The sequence below is a fragment of the Notechis scutatus genome, chromosome 15, assembly GCF_049901735.1.
Source record: "Notechis scutatus isolate UNSWTSFEM ecotype Mainland chromosome 15, rNotScu1.2, whole genome shotgun sequence".
Classification (NCBI taxonomy): Eukaryota; Metazoa; Chordata; class Lepidosauria; order Squamata; family Elapidae; genus Notechis; species Notechis scutatus.
The window spans coordinates 9653101-9670084 of record NC_142023.1 but is presented as its reverse complement, the minus strand read 5'-3'; the positions used below and the strand labels follow the sequence as shown (position 1 = coordinate 9670084).

Sequence of the window (16984 nt, the reverse complement as noted above, 5' to 3'; positions counted from 1 at the left end):
TTGGGAGGGGATTTATCCCCTCGTTTGCAACGACCCAGTAAGTTATCGCAGGGAGTCCTCGACCTGCAACGGTTCGTTCGGGGCGGCCCTGAAAAAAAAAAGAAGAATGACACACAACATGACGGCTTTTCACATGTGTGGACCCCTGAGGTCATGGGATCAAAAATCCAGATGCTCGGCAAAAGAGGTTCGTATTTATGACCGGGTTCCTATTTAGGTGACCTACAGGGTTCCTTCCAACACTGATTTATCTGTTCTTCTCTCTCTTGGTTCTTGGTAGCACCATCCTAATATGCCTTCAAATTTTTCACAGAAAGGGGGCAACCAGGCCCTCTTTGGAGAACAGGGGCTGACTGGACAATACAGGAAGTCCTCCACTTACGACATTTCGTTTAGTGACCGCCCAAAGTTAGAAAGGCGCTGGGAAAAAAAGCGACTTGGGACCGCTTGCAACATCCCCGTGCTGTGGCCCCCATTTTTGTGACCTGACAAGCCCCCTCGATGGGGAAGCCAGGCTCAACTGATAAAGCCCCGTTGCTAAATTAAGAACGGCCAGGATTCACTTAACAATAAATAGGCGTAAAACGGGGCATAAAAACTCACTGAACAAACCCCTCACTTAGCCACAGAAGGGTTGGGCTCGTGAGCTGAGGACTATCGGTATAAATTATCTTTCCCTCCCCCTTTTCAAGGGGGGGACTAACCACTAGGAACAATGACGCTAAAGGAACACGGGGTGGGGGAGATCGGTTTCGCTTCTTCAGGCAAAACCGGGCGTGCATGGGGAATTGAGGGGGGTCCCCCTGGGCGATGACTTACTTCCTACTTGGACATCATCGATGGTGAGGCTGTTGTCCAGCTCCATCAGGATGGTCTCGGTGCAAGCGGCCAAGGTAGAGACAAACCTTTGGGCGCACTCTGTGACGCAGACCTGGGGGCGGGGGAAGGAGGGGGGTCACCATCAGGAGAGCGAAGGAGCCTGGCCGGTGAAAGAGAGCAGGTTCCTAGGAGGGCTCGGGCCTCAGGGAAAGGCTATGTAGCTCAAGATTAGGATCCCTGCCCGCTGGTGGGGCTGTGACTGAATTGGGAGGTGGGGGTTGGGTGGGGCGGTGGGGAGAGAGAATTTCAGTTCAAGTTTGAGCCCTTCCTAGCAAAGGCACCTTGTTGTGGGCTCCCTGGTGCTTCTTTGAGCTTGGCTGTTTCCTGGCAGGCATTTCATTACCTGAACTAGGTAACATCGTCATAGATAGATAGCTAGAGAGGTGATAGATAGATATAGATATAGATATAAAGAGAGGTGATTGATCGATAGATAGAATAGATAGAATAGATAGATAGATAGATAGATAGATAGATAGAATAGATAGAATAGATAGAGTAGATAGGTGATAGATAGAGTGGATAGATAGAATAGATAGATAGACTAGATAGGTGATAGAGTAGATAGGATAGAGTAGATAGATAGAGTGGATAGATAGGAGATAGAGTAGATGAGATAGATAGATAGATGATAGATAGATAGATAGATATGATAGATAGATAGATAGATAGATAGATAGATAGATAGATAGATAGATAAAGATATAGATAGGTAGGTAGGTAGGTACGTGGAGAGATAGAGGCAGGCAGGCAGGCATAGACGGATGGACAGATAGATACTGTGGAGTCTTTTCTGCTCTCTGAGCTCGATTGTTTTCCTTGCAGACATTTCATTAGCGAACTAGATAATGACATCAGTGTTAGAAGGCAGTGGGGCGTGTGAAGGAGGAAGGGGAGGGAGAGGAGGAGGAATGGCTCATGAAATCAGGGATGGTTCCTTTGGTGGCTCCCACCGTTACTCGGGTAACTGTGGTCATTCTAGGACAGGGGTGTCTTCAAGCTGTCTGGGCTCCATGGTTCCCCTTGCAGGCGCTTCCTCAGCCTTCTGGTAACCCCCTGACTGCTGCCTTTCTCTCCTCCTACCGACCCTTGATAGACGTGGGGCTCTGAGGGGGGGGGGGAAAAAGGGAAACACCAGGTACCTCCAGCTTCCTGGTGCAGATCAGGATGCTCTCGACTTGCTCGTCCTGCCTTTTCTCTTCCTCTTGGCACAAGGCTTCCAGCACCGGGATATTGTCTGGGTGCCCCAAACTGGTGTGCAATTGGGCCATGTTTTTGTCCTTGAATCGAAAGGTCAAGGCTTGCTTGGATGGCCATCAGGCACAGTTAATTTTCCCCCACAACAACAACAACCCTGTGAGGTGGATTGGGAACAGAGGGATGGATTGGCCCAAAGTCACCCGGCCAGGTTTCAGACCTAAGGTAGAACTAGAACTCACCGTCTCCTGGGGATTGGCCCCTAGTGACCCAGCTGGCTTTCGTATGGACTAGAACTCACCATTTCTTGGTGATTGTCTCAAAGTCACCCAACCAGCTGCCATGCCAAAAGCAGGACTAGAACTCACCGTCTCCTGGCAGTTGGCCCAGAATCACCCAAGCAGCTTTCTCGCTTGAGGTGGGACTGGAACTCACGGTCACCTGGTTTCTAGCCTATGACTTCAACACGAGACCGGACTGGCTCTTTGTGGCCAGGAGTGGGAAAGGTGGTACATCTAAGCTTAAAATAATACTTCAGGGGCTTTAAAACCACTTACTTTTATAGCGGTCCATTTTTTCAGCTGGTCCTGCAGGTGACCCCGGATCTGTTCCGTGGATTCGGCAAGGAACTGTTCGTGGTCCTTGAGGATTTTGCCGATGGCCAGACAGACGACCCGAGGCAGCTCCTCCTCAAAGGTCTTCAGTTGAACCCGGAACTCTGGAAAATTTTATGGGGTGGAAAGTCAGAAAGTCACATTCTCGGGTGGAATTCAGGGTTTTGGCAGCCTGAAAAAAAAAATTGGATTTTCGTTTTGAGACTGGCCTTTATTGGCCTTTTATATTACCAGGTGGAATATACAGGTGGTCCTCAACTTGCGACCACAATTGAGTTATGAACTTCCGTTGCTGGGCGAGACAGTTGTTAAGTGAGTTCTGCCTCGTTTTACGACCTTTCTTGCCACAGTTTTTTACGTGAATCAGGAGCGTGGTTAATATTAGTAAGTGAATGTGGCTTCCTGCTTGTCAGAAGGTCACAAGAGGAGATGATGTGACCTGGGACACTGCAACTGTCATAAGTACATGCCAGTTGCCAAGTGCCATCCATCCATCCATGTCTGACTATCTATATCCTCTATCTATCATCTATCTATCTATCTATCTATCTATCTATCTATCTATCTATCTATCTATATCTATCTATCTCTATATCTATCTATCTATCATTATCTATCATCTATCATCTATCTATCTATCTATCTATCTATCTATCTATCTATCTATCTATCTATCTATCTATCTATCTATCTATCTATCTATCATCTATCTATCATCCATCTATCATCCATCTATCTATCTATCTATCTATCTACATGCCTATCCATCCATCCATCCATCCACCCATCTCTATATTCTCCCTCCCTCTCCCTCTCCCCCCTCTCAATTTATATGCCGTCCTTCCCTGGGACAGCTAAACCCCCCCCTTTATCGACGATGCAGCCTTACCAGAGATGCAAGCAATGTGGTACTCGTCGGATTGGAAAAGATAGGTCAGCATCTTCTGACCCAAAGCATCGATGCACAGGTCGTAGGTTTCCTGCAGACAGTCCGGTTTCGTAATCTGATGCTTGTCCTTTTGTAGAATTCCTTCAGGAAAAGGAGAAGCGAAGCAGGGAAGAAAACCAGGGAGAGCACTATGGGTTAGAGAAGGCTGGTTTTGGGCTGCTCAGGAAGAACAGAAGGGATGCAGAAGGAATCACCACCTGCATTTTTTAAAAAAATGCATTTGTATCCCGCCAATTATTATTTTTAGAAATAACTCAAGGCAAGCAAACACACCCCATAGCTCCCTTGCTCTTCCTATTTTCCACACAACAGCCCTGTGAGGTGGACTGGGCTGAGAGAAAGAAAGAAAGAAAGAAAGAAAGAAAGAAAGAAAGAAAGAAAGAAAGAAAGAAAGAAAGAAAGAAAGAAAGAAAGAAAGAAAGACAGAGAGAGACAGAGAGACAGAGAGAGACAGAGAGAGAGAGAGACAGAGAGAGAGAGGAAGAGGAGTCACCCAATTGGCTTTCATGCATAGGGCAGGACTAGAACTCATGGTCTCCTGGTTTCCGGCCCGTAGTCTTCACCACTAGGCCCAATCAACTTTCACACAACTCCCTTGTGTTTCCTATTTCCCCCCCCACCACGAGTAGTTTTACAATTCTGCATATGGTCCAGAGTGACAAAGTGGATTTTTAGCATGTGCATTAAATAATCTATTGCTTTATGGTTTTTCATCTTGTCCTTGCATTACTGGGGATTTATGTATGGTAGTAATAATTGTAAGCCAGTTTGGTATAATGGTTACGGCACGAGGTTAAAAATGAGGTCGTCTTGAGTTCAGGCTCTGTCTTAGGCACAAAGCCAACAAGCTGTCTATATGTTAATATATTTTTAAAATTAAGCTCCTACCTCAGCGACGTTCATGATGTTATCAAAATTGTCCCACAGGATGCTGAAGACGATGCCGGTAAAGTAATCCGGACTAGAACAACCAAATTAAAAGGATCTTATGATTGCAATTTTCTTTTTATCGGGAAAAAGTACCCAAAATAAGAACACTTAAATAATAAGTAATTGCAGACTTCAAAAAATAAGGAATAATAATAATAAGGAATTGGAGACTTCAAAAAATAACAAAACACACCCAGTTGGGAGGACGCCAGAACCCAGATAAGACGTGACAAACCAAAATAATGCATGTTTTGTTTCCAGCAATGTGCTGTACGCAAACGTCCTTTTTATCCTGTTTTCCAAGCTGCAGCTAATGAAAGGGATCAGGGCCCTTTTCTCCCCCGTAAGCCACGTTGCTCCCTTCCCCGTTCCTCCCTGCGTGCCCTAGGATGAAGAGGGGGTGGACCTTGGTCTTCCTCTGAATGCTCAGCCGGACTGTGCCCTTCCCCAGTTTCCTCCCCAGCCACCGGAGCCACCCTCCCACTCCCTGTCAGCTGTTCTACCGCTCCCTCGGAATCAGATTCCAACAGGACTCACTCTGTCTCTTTTGGCTGGCCTCCGAAAATCAGCAACTTCCTGTCGGCTTTAGTAAGCCTGGTGTATTTTTGGATGGAGTTCCCGCTGCATTGAGAAGAAGACAATTTAATCCTTCTCTTGGGTGGATTAGACACCCCTAGTTTACTTCATCCAAGTGGGGACTCTTACCTTCCTGAGGCTTTGGTAATGGAACTGGATTTCTTGGGCAGCAAATAGGCTGCTCCCAAGGAAAGGCTTTCACGGTGGCCGCCCCCACTGAACAAGGACGGGAAAGCTGGGTTGGGAATCTCTGGAAAAAATAAAGAGAGGAAAAGAGCAAGGGATCGGCAAAGCACCGATCCGAGAAGTGGTTGCTGGGGATTTCCAGGTGACCCAACAGAGAGGGTGGTCTGGCCACGATGGGAGGGGATCTCAGGCAACGTTTGCCCGTCTTTTCCAACCACGGAGGAGGACCCCCTTTCTTGGTTGGACTTCTCTATTTTTAACATTCCACGTTTCCTCTTGGCGGCCACGCCGGTTGGAACCTGAATTTTTACCACGTCTGTCAAGTCAGAAGATCCCTGCCCTTAAAAAGGTTTTCCCGTGGCCAACCAGCGTCCTACTCCAGGGGAGGTGCCCATGTCCGTTTTTTGGCCGAGGCAGCCAGCCGTTGCCTGAAGATGCTTCCGTGGTCATGTGGCCGGCATGACTGTAATGCCGAGGTGCAGGGAACGATGTTACTTTCCCGCTGAAGTGGCACCGATTTATCTACTCGCACCTGCCTGCTTTTGAACCGCTAGGGACTGAGGCAGGAAGGGGAGCTCATACCATCACACGGTGCTGGAGTCTCGAACGGCCAACTTTCTGGTCAACAAACCTATCATTTTGAGGGCTAAGCCACGCGTCCTTGGCCTGCATCGAAGCCCTGTTCCTCACCTCCTGTTCCAGGCAGTCCTGCGAGGTCCCTTTCATGCTGAGCATCCATCATCTTTTTCCCACGCACAAACCTGGAATGAAGGGAACGGAGAAAAATGTCATCGCTCCCCAAAATCAGGCCCCGGAAGTGTTGAACGAGGCAGAGAGTCCCACTTAGGGGAGGGGAGCTTTCAATTTTACTGGCTCTGAGCCTGAAGACAATGGGCCTTCTCTCGAGTCAGACAAGCTGCCATTCGCTTGATAAGCTTTTAAAAGCCAAAGATTGTTCTTGTTGTGTTGGCTCCCTTGTGCTTTGGAGACCACCGATTTGGATATACAGATGGTCCTCAAGCTACGACTGCCATTGAGCCCAATATTCAGTTAAGTTATAACCTTTGCCACAGTTCTTAAGTGAATAACTGCAGTTGTTCATTCCATCCTTCCGAGGTGGGTAAAATGAGGACCCAGATTGTTGGGGGCAAGAGGCTGACTCTGGGAAACTGCTTAGAGAGGGCTATAAAAGCACTATGAAGCGGTATATAAGTCTAAGAGCTACTGCTGTTGCTTTCTTTCTAGCTTCCTTCCTTCTCTCCTTCCCTTCTTTCTCTCCTTCCCTTTTCTCTTCCTTCCTTCCATCCTTCCTTCCTACCTTCCACTCAAGGTTGACTCAGCCTTCCATCCTTCTGAGGTGGGTAAAATGAGGACCCAGATTGTTGGGGGGAGGGCAGGAGAATGACTCTGTCAACCGCTTAGAGAGGGCTGTAGAGCACTGTAAAGCGGTATATAAATCTAAGTGCTATTGCTAGCTGGAGAGAGAGGAAAAGAAGGAAGGAAGGAAGGAAGGAAGGAAGGAAGGAAGGAAGGAAGGAAGGAAGGAAGGGACGTGGGGTCACAGTGGTTGGAATACAGCATTGCAGGCTAATTCTGCCCACTGTCAGCAGTTCGATCCTGACCGGCTCAAGGTTGACTCAGCCTTCCCTCCTTCCGAGGTGGGTCAAACGAGGACCCAGATTGTTGGGGGCCAAGAGGCTGACTCTGTCAACCGCTTAGAGAGGGCTGTGAAAGCACTGTGAAGCGGTACATAAGTCTAAGTGCTGGTGCTGGTCACACTGTTGTTGAGTGTTGGCTTCCTGCGTTGACTTTGCTTCTCAGAAGGTGGCAGTAAGTGACCCTGGGACACTATGACCGTCCTAAATCTGAGCCAGTTGCCAAGCATCCCAATCCCGATCGCGTGACCGTGTCCGTATGCGTACAGAAGTCCCTTTCCTCGGCGCTGTTCTAACTTTGGTCTCTATTAAGCCAAGGACTAGGGCATACTTCAAAGAAGAACCCGTGACCAGCTTCTTAGTCCCGGTGGTTTTCCCCCTCGGAGGCGTTTCCTGGACGCTCACCCGGTGAGGTTCCGGATGAGGCCGAAGGACGCGTCATCGAAGGCCGGTTTCCCCATTCGGCTCGGATTCAGGACAGGCGTGTATTCCATGCCCATCACGACGACCCTGCTCTCCGGGAGGGACATATCCGACGGGGCGGAGCTCACGACGGAGTCCTCAGCGATGACGACCGGCAGGAAAGTAATCTCCTGTTCCTAAGAGGGGAGAAGGTCGGAGCAACAAGGCCGGGATGCGTGCAGGTGGTCCTCGGCTTACGACCCCAACCGCTCCCATCGTTAAGTGCGACATGGGTTCCGTGAGTTCGGCCCCATTTGACCACCTTTCTCAACCCCGTGGTTAAGCGAATCCTGGCCTGCCACGCCCACCAAGCCACGCCTACAGAACCGGTAGTAAAAAAATTGTTTTTGAATCCCACCACTGCTACCGGTGGTTTTTTCCTGTTCTGTTTTCAGCCACACGAAGACGGTTCTGTCTCGGCCATGCCTATGATTTGGAGTATGCCCCCCCCCCTCCCCCCACAGCCCCCTAGCCCCCAGATACTCCCCCAAAGTCAGCTCTTGGTCTGGAAAAAAAAAGAAAATAGCAACCAGGTGAACCCCATTCCCGGTGGAATTCTTCTCCTTCTCACCTGGATCCGGAGCTGGCAGTTGAGATATTTACATCTCTTCTTCAGTTCTTCCATGACGGACTTGGTGAACTCATAAAGCCTTTCTGGAGTGATGCTCTGAGGGAAGGAATAGAAAAATAAAAAATAAAAATAAAATTAAAGATAAAATTAAAGCACCCTCGAAAAACTGCTAAGCAAAAACACAAGACGGGAGATTTAAAATAAGAGGCCGTCCTTGACTTATTAATGGTTCATTCAGCAGCTTACAACAGTTCATTCAGCGACTGTTCCGAGTTACAACGGTGCTGGGGGGAAAAAAGGGACCCGTGTCTGCTTTTCACACTTAACGATGCACCTTGGGGCCTTCCAGCGATCCAAATTCACATGCTTGGCCACTGGCTCGTATCTACAATGGTCGTAGTGACCCCGGGGGGGGGGCACGTGATCCCCTTTTGTGACGGTCTGATGAGCGAAGTCAAAGGGGAAGCCCTGTGACTCATTTAACAACGGCAAAGGATTCCCTGAACAATGGCGGCAAGAGCGTTAAACCAATGAGTTCCGCTTAGCCGTGGAAATTCTGGGCTCGGGGTGGCCTTTAAGTCGAGGACGACACCCAACTTGGACCTTACTTCCTTGTCCACGTTCGGGTGGGCGCAGGCATCGATCCTCTGGACGAGTTTCTTCAGGTAGTCGTTCAGCGTCTGGGTCTGCCAGTTGGATTTGGCCACCTGGGAAGTGGGAAGGCGAAAGGAGTCACACGGGAAGGAGCCAAAAGCTTTTCTCCAGCGGGACTTCGCTCAGGTGCAAGCGGCCAGCCCCCGTCCGGAATAGTCGACTCAGGCAGGCAGCGTTCCCGTGAGGAAGGGCCAGAGGCGTGCTTCGGGAGAGGCCTGGGAGAGGCCTGGGCCGGGCTGCCTACACTGCAGGGCGAGGCCTCTCTAAGCACGAGGCCTCCCCCCCAGCCCTTCACAGCTGCCTCCAGTCTAGCTGGAGATTCCACCCCAGGGAAGAAATGAGGGAGGGAGGTGATATAGAGAGGAGGGAGGGAGGAGAGAGGAAGAAGGAAGGAAGGAAGGAAGGAAGGAAGGAAGGAAGGAAGGAAGGAAGGAAGGAAGGAAGGAAGGAAGGAAGGAAGGGAGGGAGGAAGGAAGGAAGGAAGGAAGGGAGGGAGGAAGGGAGGGAGGAAGGAAGGAAGGAAGGGAGGAAGGCAGTGGAAGGGAGGTGAGATAGAGAGAAGGGAGGGTGAGAGATGAGATGGGATGAGATGAGATGAGATGAGATGAGGGAAGGAAGGAAGGAAGGGAGGAAGGGAAGGCAGTGGAAGGAAGGAAGGAAGAAGAAAGGAAGGAAGAAGAAGGAAGGAAGGAAGGAAGGAAGGAAGGAAGGCAATGGAAGGAAGTGAAGATAGAAGGAGAGAAAGGAGAGGGGAGATGAGGAGGGAGGGAGGGAGGGGAGGGAGGGAGGAAGGTGAGATAGAGAAGGGAAGGGAAGGAAGGAAGGGAAGGGAAGGGAAGGGAAGGGAGGTGAGGAAGGAAAGGAAGGAAGGAAGGAAGGAAGGAAGGAAGGGAAGGAAGGAAGGAAGGAAGGAAGGAAAGTGAACTAGAGAGAGGGAAGGGAAGGGAAGGAAGGAAGGTTGAGCGAGCGGTGGAATCGTTTCCTCTTGGCACCTCTGTCTTGATTTTCACTTGAATATTGGTCAGGAACCGCTGGATCCTCTCCAGGAAGACTCGGTCCATAGCCAGGTAACGAAACCTGTTCTCGAACTTGCTGATCGTTTCCGTAGCCTGGTTGGGGAAGGGGAGGAAGGGGGACCATGTCACCGAGGAGGAGGATTTTAAAACGCCACTAAAACGAAGCAGGATGGAGAGGGAGGGAACGGAGCAGACAGAGGGAGGAGGAGGGCTGGGGGTGTGGGAGGAGGGGTTCCAGAGGGTGGGAGCCACAGCAGAAAAGGCCCTTCTTCTGGACCTCACCAGCCCCAATTCCTTGGCCGAGGGGCTCCGTGCCATGCCTCTTCAGCCACCCCATCGGGGCGAGAGAGAGCTTGCCTTGCACCTATGCCATGTATACAGGTAGTCCTTGGCTTACAGCCATTTCTTTAGTGACTGTTCAAAGCTATGGCGGCATTGACTTAAGGGGCTGTTTTTTTTTTTTTTCACTCTTGCAGCATCCCCCAAATTCAGACACTCAGCAACCGGCTCGTAGTTACGACGGTCGCAGCGTCCCTGGGGGAGTCAGACACCTTCTGAGAAGCGAAGTCAACGGGGAAGCCAGATTCACTGAACGACCGTGGGACCAATTGGAGACCGGCAGAGATTCGCTTAACAACGGGGGTCAAAAACTCACTTAACGACCATCCCACTTAACTACAGCTGACATTTTGGGCTCGACGGTGGTTGTAAGCCGAGGACCAGCTGCATACAAGGATCCACTCGCTCCCTTCTGACTCTCTTCCCCAAACCCGACTCTGGTCGCTTGGCATCGTCTCTCTCTCTCTCTCTCTCTCTCTCCTCTCTCTCCCTCCCCCTCTCTCTCCCTCCCTCCCTCCCTCCCTCCTCTCTCTCTCTCTCTCTCTCTCCCCCTCCCTCCCTCTCTCTCTCTCCCTCTCTCTCGGGCTGACCTGCTCCAGGTAGCCGGTCTCTGCTTTCTCCATGTCGATCATGATCAAGCCTTCGACAAACTCGATCCGCGAGTTCTCCTTCTGCAGCTGCTTCATGAAGATCTCCAGTTCGTCGGGGGAGAAGTTCCCACCATCTGCGAAGAGTCTAAAAACAACAACAACAACGGGGATGGCTCGAGCGTTGGCTGGAGAAGGTCAACCGAAGAGAGAGAAGCAACCTTCCTGGGGCTAGAAGACCTCCAAGGTCCCTTCCCACCCTCTTAATTCTGGGCACCTGCAGGCTTTCAGGAAGTCCGTGTTAGAATCTCGCAGTTTCCCCAAAGCTTCCTCCAGGTACTGTCGGTAACTCCGCATGGAGACCTGGAGCACTTCCACGTGGTTCAGCAACTCCATGTGGAGGTTACGGCTCAGGGCCATCACCCTGTGGAGGAGAGAATGGACGGAAAGCCGCGTGACTTTGAAACACCCTTCGAAGGTGACACGCGTTGCCAGCCGGTAAGGAAAGGGGGAGAGGAGAGAAGGGAAGGGAGGATAGGAAAGGGAGGGAGGAATTAGGGGAGGGGGTGGGAACCAAGTCATGGGAGAAGCACCAGCCAGCCCGTCCACCTCAACCATCGGAAGGAAGCGAGCTGGAAACGGAGGCTCTGCTACCCGAAGAATGTCCAAGCACTCGACTGGACATTCATTGGGGAGAAGGGGGAGGGCCGTGGAAAAGGGGACGTTAAGTGATCTGCATGTGGGCGTCGCACACCGCCCAGAGGCTGTCCAAGGAGGACAAAGTAGGCATCTTAATTTGTTAAACTCGGTAACATCTTCCGTTTTGGGTAATGAAAACGGAGGATGTTACGTAGTTGGGTTTTGAAATGTCTGCAAAAAAAAACCAGAAACCCCCCACCTAGCTGAGAGAGCACCAAGGACCCCACAGTCTTCCTCCTCCTCCTCCATTCCACACACCCCTCTCCTTTGTAGTACTGATCCTCCTCCTCCTCCTCCTCACTTAACAACCCCATAATCCCTTGTGGGGTGGAGTCTGGGCAACTGAATGGAGCTAGCAGAGTGTTTGAATGGCCGGAGGCCTTTCCTGTTGCCGATGCGGAGTTTTATTTTTCAGCGGATATATTCTCCGTGTGACCAGAGAGAGAAAGATCTGCCTCTACCTGGGATCGAACTCACAGCCCCCTGATTGGGAGGCAAGAGCTCCACCTCTGGGCCATTGCACTCCTGTTCCCTTCTACATTCTGATGGCGCCTTCTGCAGGGCCATCTCCAAAGCCCAGAGGCCCAATCCTATGGGGAGATGGTGGATGGCATCCCCTATCTTTCCAACGTCCAACTGACTTTTCCGCCCGGCTTTCCATCTGGAAGACTTTCTCCATCTCTTGGATTCGGTTTCGGAAGGATTTGCCGACCGCGTTGTGGTCTTCTCGGATCTTGAGGAAGGCGCCTCTCTCTTTATTCAGCGCCTCAATCAAGGCGGCGCAGTGACGCTTCAAGCGGTCGCTGTGAATCCGTAGCTCCGCTGAGAGAAAGGGTGAAAGTTCCCCGAGGTGAGATAAGGGAGGGAAGGATAGAAAAGGGTTCCAAAAAGTTCACCCTCAAGCTGGTGAGGAGAGCCCGACGGGATCAGACAAGATCCCAACAAGTCTCTGCTCACAAAACAGGCTTACAAGTGTTTGGGAAAGGAGATTAACACCAGCACGGATGATGTTACCTAGTTGGGTAATGAAACGTCTGCAAGAAAACAAGCAAGCTCAGAGAGCACCAAGGACCCCACAGTCTTCCTCCTCCTCCTCCTCCTCTTCCCCTCCCTCCCTGCCTCCTGGCACTTGATGATATGATTTGTTAGGTAATGATCAAAATTTGGACACTTGGCAACTGACTCATATTTATGATGATCGCAGTGTGTGTGTGTGTGTGTGTGTGTGTGTGTGAGACATGATCCCTTTTTGCTACCTTCCCTTTAACAGCTGTGTGATTCACTCAATAGCTGCAGCGATTCATTTAACCACAGTGGCATGAAAAGTCGTAAAACGCGACAGGCCCCAAACCTCGCCTCGTTTAGCAGGAGAAATTTTGGGCTGGGTTGTGGCCGTTAAGTCGAAGACTGTCTTTAAATGTGTCCCCCGGCGTCTAAATACCCCCCCCCCCTCAACTTCAATCCAAGGACTCGCACCGCAAGGACCGGGAGTGGATCTGGCTATAGGATTAAAAACAGCAACAACAGAACCAAAACGGCGTACCCATCCTGACGTTGTAGACATCCTTCTCGATACGCTCCCTCCGGGGTTCGTGAAGATGGAGGCGCAGCTGCAGCTCGGCATTGAGCTCTTCCTTCTTCACCACCACCACGACCCAAGTGCTGGCTAAGGTGTCATCAAACCACTGCTCCAGGTGTTCAAAGAACTGGAGTCGGATACTGCCAGGGGGGGCAGAGAGGAGGGCAAGAAAGAGACAGCTGGAGGATAAACGGGCGGCGGGTCCCACCTCAAAAGGCCACGGAGAGAAGGAAGGGAGGGGTGAGAGCATCCAGAGGATCCTGGGAGGGGGTCTGAAGGGCTACTGTGGCCATGTCTGAATGCTAACCTGGCTAGATAAAGGTTTGCATCGTAAATCGGGGAGTTGCCAGTTGAAAGGTGGGTGGCTGCAGTAACGTTTTCAAGACATAAACAACCCAGATTAAAAATATCTTAGTTTTTTGTTTCATCCTGATTTCCCCTAGTCTCTCTAAACCCCTCAACTTGTGGTGATTGTTCTGCTATGTTTTGCACAGGTAGCCCCCAGAGCAATCGGGCCCGAAATAAATTCCTAAAAAGGATTCATCAGAGCTGTTTAAAATGTGTATTATTAGGAATTGGATGTATCTCAGCGGGTGGGTTTAGAGCGCTCCTAAAATCCTTTTCCTTAACTGGAGGAAACTTGTGAGAGAGAGGGAGGGACGGAGGGAGGGAAGAGAGAGAAAGAAAGAAAGAGACACACAGAGAGAAAGAGACAGAAGGAGAGATCTGAGACAAAACTAGAAAAAGGAGAGAGAGAGAGAGAGGAAGAAATAGAACAAGAGAAAGAGAAAGAAAGGAAAGAGAGACAGAAATTGACAGACAAAGAGAAAAAGAAAGAAAGAGAGAAAGAAAGGTTGGTACTTACTGTCTTCTGACATCTCTAAAGAAAGCCTCTGACAGATACACTTCCTCCACATAAGAAGGCAGAGAACTGCTTTTCAGTTTCCCCACATAATATTTCTCTGGTTTCCGCAGCTTGGACTTCTTCAAGTGCTCCACCACTTTGTAGGTGTTTTCGCTGGACGTGGTGAAGAATTCCACAATCACATCCTTCCGCTTGGACTCCTTGTCTGACTCCTTCTTGGTCTGCAGGAGGATAAAATAAGAAGGGAGGAGGCTGAGCTGCTATTTTTGAAACGTGGTTTTAAAACACGAGAATGACCAATGACTACGTTCTAGTCAGCTCTGTTCCTTTTCTTTAGGGGTTACCATTCATGTTTTCAACCCCTTAGAAAGCCTGTTTGGTCTAGTGATGGGAGCCCAGAACCTGGAGACAGGGAGTTCTAGTTCCATTGGGGTGGGGTGACTTTGGGTCAGTCACAAAGTGATGGTGAGTTCTAATCGTGCCTTAGCCATGACTGTCAATTGGGTGAATTTGGGCCAATCCCCAGGAGATGGTGAGTTCTAATTCCACCTTAAGTCATGAGTCAACTGGGTGAATTTGGGCCAATCCCCAGGAGATGGTGAGTTCTAATTCCACCTTAAGTCATGAGTCAACTGGGTGACTTTGGGCCAATCCCCAGGAGATGGTGAGTTCTAATTCCACCTTAAGTCATGAGTCAACTGGGTGACTTTGGGCCAATCCCAGGAGCCAATTCTAGTCTTGCCTTAGCCATAAAAGCCAACTTTTGGCCAGTCCCTCTCTCTCTCTCTCTCACAGCCCAACCCACCTCACAGGGTTGTTGTTGTAGGGAAAACCGAGGCAGGATAGAAAGGAATCGATCGACGGGACGGGAAAAGCTCCTTGTAATCCATGCACAAGGAAGCGTGGATGTTGCCTGATCCTCAAGGAGATTCCTAGCTCACCAGGTCTGGCTCAGGGCTGCCTTGAGCCTTAGGGCCCAAGACTTTCTCTTCCGCTGCTCTTTCTACGTCGTCTCCACTGATGCTGATCTTGCCGCTCCGGCGAGGAGAGGCCTCCATTTCTTCCCCTTCCTCCTCTTCGGTACGATCAGGTCCCTCAGCATCCCCCTCTTCCAGAAGCAGGTCTTCCTCGCTCTCTTCTGTTTCTTCTGCCTCTTTGGTCTCCTCGGTTGCTTCTGTTCAAAACGAGGCAACAAAATATATTCCAGTCCGGCACCTTCCAAGTTGGACAGATTAACCCTGATGTTATGAGAGAAAGAGGACTCTGAATATTATAAAATATGGGGGGGAAATGGCTATGACTGGATTGAATTAAGACAAATGGGAGATGAAAGAATTAATGAGAAGCAACCTATAAAGGTTTACATTCGCATAAACTGTATATATTTGTAAATAAGCACAAAATAGAAGTTTATGAGATAGACGTCAGATACTGTTAATGTCATAATATGTATATTTTTTGCTTCGGTTTTTAAAGATATAAAAGACTAACAAAGTTTATTAAAAAAATTACTTAACAACCAACTTGGATAGAAATTGGGGAGGAACTAGCCGTATTTGAAAAAAAAAAGGACTTCATGGGATGTAATCCTTACCTCCATCTTCCCCTCTTCCTTCATCTGTGCCTCCCGATTTCTTTAAGGTCTTCTAAAATAAAAATAAAAAATGGAGAAAAATAGGGGAGAGGAAAAACAAAAAACAAAAACCCACAACCATTTCCCGCAACATCGGCATAAGGAACAATTAACACAAGGTCCATCCTGGCTTTAAATAAACTGCCCATGAACTGTCCACCAAGCATTGCTGAAAGATGGGTCAAATCCACTGTATTAAGAAGCAATCTAACCAGGATAAGAAGCTACACCCCAAATAAAGAGACTGGCATGGCTTGTTCAGACCGGGGTGGCAAAGCAGGGTTTCACCTGTATTTTTGTGGTTGTGGTTTGGATTGGCAGCTAAAACGTATTTGTTAGATGGAACAGATCTGGAGATTCGTGCCACGGGAAGGCTAAAAGTCTAGAGAGAAGAGTCAAAGCGCCTTCTTTTCTAAGGTCCAGAACAAGATAAAATCTGGAAGCAGCTCAAGCAGGCACTCCTCCTAATCCCCAGGGGTATAAGAAGAGTGCCAGCCTTCCAGAAAACCCCCACTCCAACCAATAACTCCGAGACAGGCATCTTCTCAAAGGTTCTTTTTTTTTATTTGGATAGTAAACCGGCACAACTGTGGGAATCCCAAACCTGACAGTTCCGGGCTTCCTTGCAGTAAGTAAAAACGACAAAATCCATCCTCTGCACCCATCATCGCATCCCATGCCCCAATCACCATCCGTCCCAACGTAAGACTTCCCCCTCACTTATGCGCAAGATGCTGGTATTGCAGCCAACTTTTAAGCCCAACTTTTTGTTACTCTACATTCTGCTCATTCTGCCCTCTAAACCATAATTCAGAAGGACTGGGAATTCAGGCGCTGAATACCACCGGCGGCTGTTTGACAGGCGTCTCTGAGTGCCAGCTAAGTTTCATGCATGTTGTATTAAGCGATCTTGTTTTTTTTCTGCCTACCCCTTTGTAGCTGCCCAGGACGTAAAAATACCGGCTGATGGCCGCGCTGTAGGAAAGAAGCTCATGCCGAACATGGCGTGGGTAAGCTATCACTTTAGACAAGAGGTCTTGATGGAAGACGGTGTACCTTGACAAAAGGAAAACAGTGGGATTTGAACCTTTCCATCCTCCTTTCTCCAAACTGCAGCAGTTAACATTCTAGTGGGAGGATGAGCGCCCCCCCCCAAATTATTATAAATTTATTATATTATTATTATACTACCTGAGACTTCTCAGAAAACAACAACTGAATGGAAAACTGCTGGTGACCTTCTCCCGCTGCACCACAGAGAGTATCTTAACTTACTGCACCTCTGTATGGTTTGCCAATTGCACAGGGGCAGATAGGAAAGCGCCCCAGAGGGTTAATGTCATTGCCCAGAAGATCATTGGTTGCCTTCTCCCCTCTTTGGAAGAGCTTTATAGCTCCCGATGCCTTAAGAAGGTTCAAAACATCCTTAAAGATCCATCTCATCCTGGGCTCCCCCTTTTTTGAACTATTACCATCTGGCAGACGGTACAGGACAATAAAAACAAGGATAAATAGGCTGAAGAACAGCTTCTATCCCAGGGCAGGAACTCTACTGAGTTCTACTGTATAGTGTAATATTAATGCAATATCAGG

At 49.3% G+C, this 16984-nt stretch overlaps 1 protein-coding gene across 1 annotated transcript in view; it reads right to left on the bottom strand.

The window, feature by feature from the left end:
- The window catches only part of CCDC180 (coiled-coil domain containing 180), a 30480-nt gene that overhangs the window by 3145 nt on the left and 10351 nt on the right, over positions 1–16984 (bottom strand). The window contains 21 exon segments of the mRNA XM_026686715.2: positions 820–931; positions 2022–2159; positions 2634–2794; positions 3580–3711; positions 3714–3720; positions 4528–4600; positions 5107–5190; positions 5275–5395; positions 6022–6092; positions 7392–7585; positions 8020–8115; positions 8628–8726; positions 9666–9782; positions 10619–10763; positions 10893–11039; positions 11956–12136; positions 12858–13033; positions 13759–13979; positions 14700–14932; positions 15353–15404; positions 16321–16447. Of these exon segments, the coding sequence (XP_026542500.2) occupies positions 820–931; positions 2022–2159; positions 2634–2794; positions 3580–3711; positions 3714–3720; positions 4528–4600; positions 5107–5190; positions 5275–5395; positions 6022–6092; positions 7392–7585; positions 8020–8115; positions 8628–8726; positions 9666–9782; positions 10619–10763; positions 10893–11039; positions 11956–12136; positions 12858–13033; positions 13759–13979; positions 14700–14932; positions 15353–15404; positions 16321–16447 (2687 nt within the window).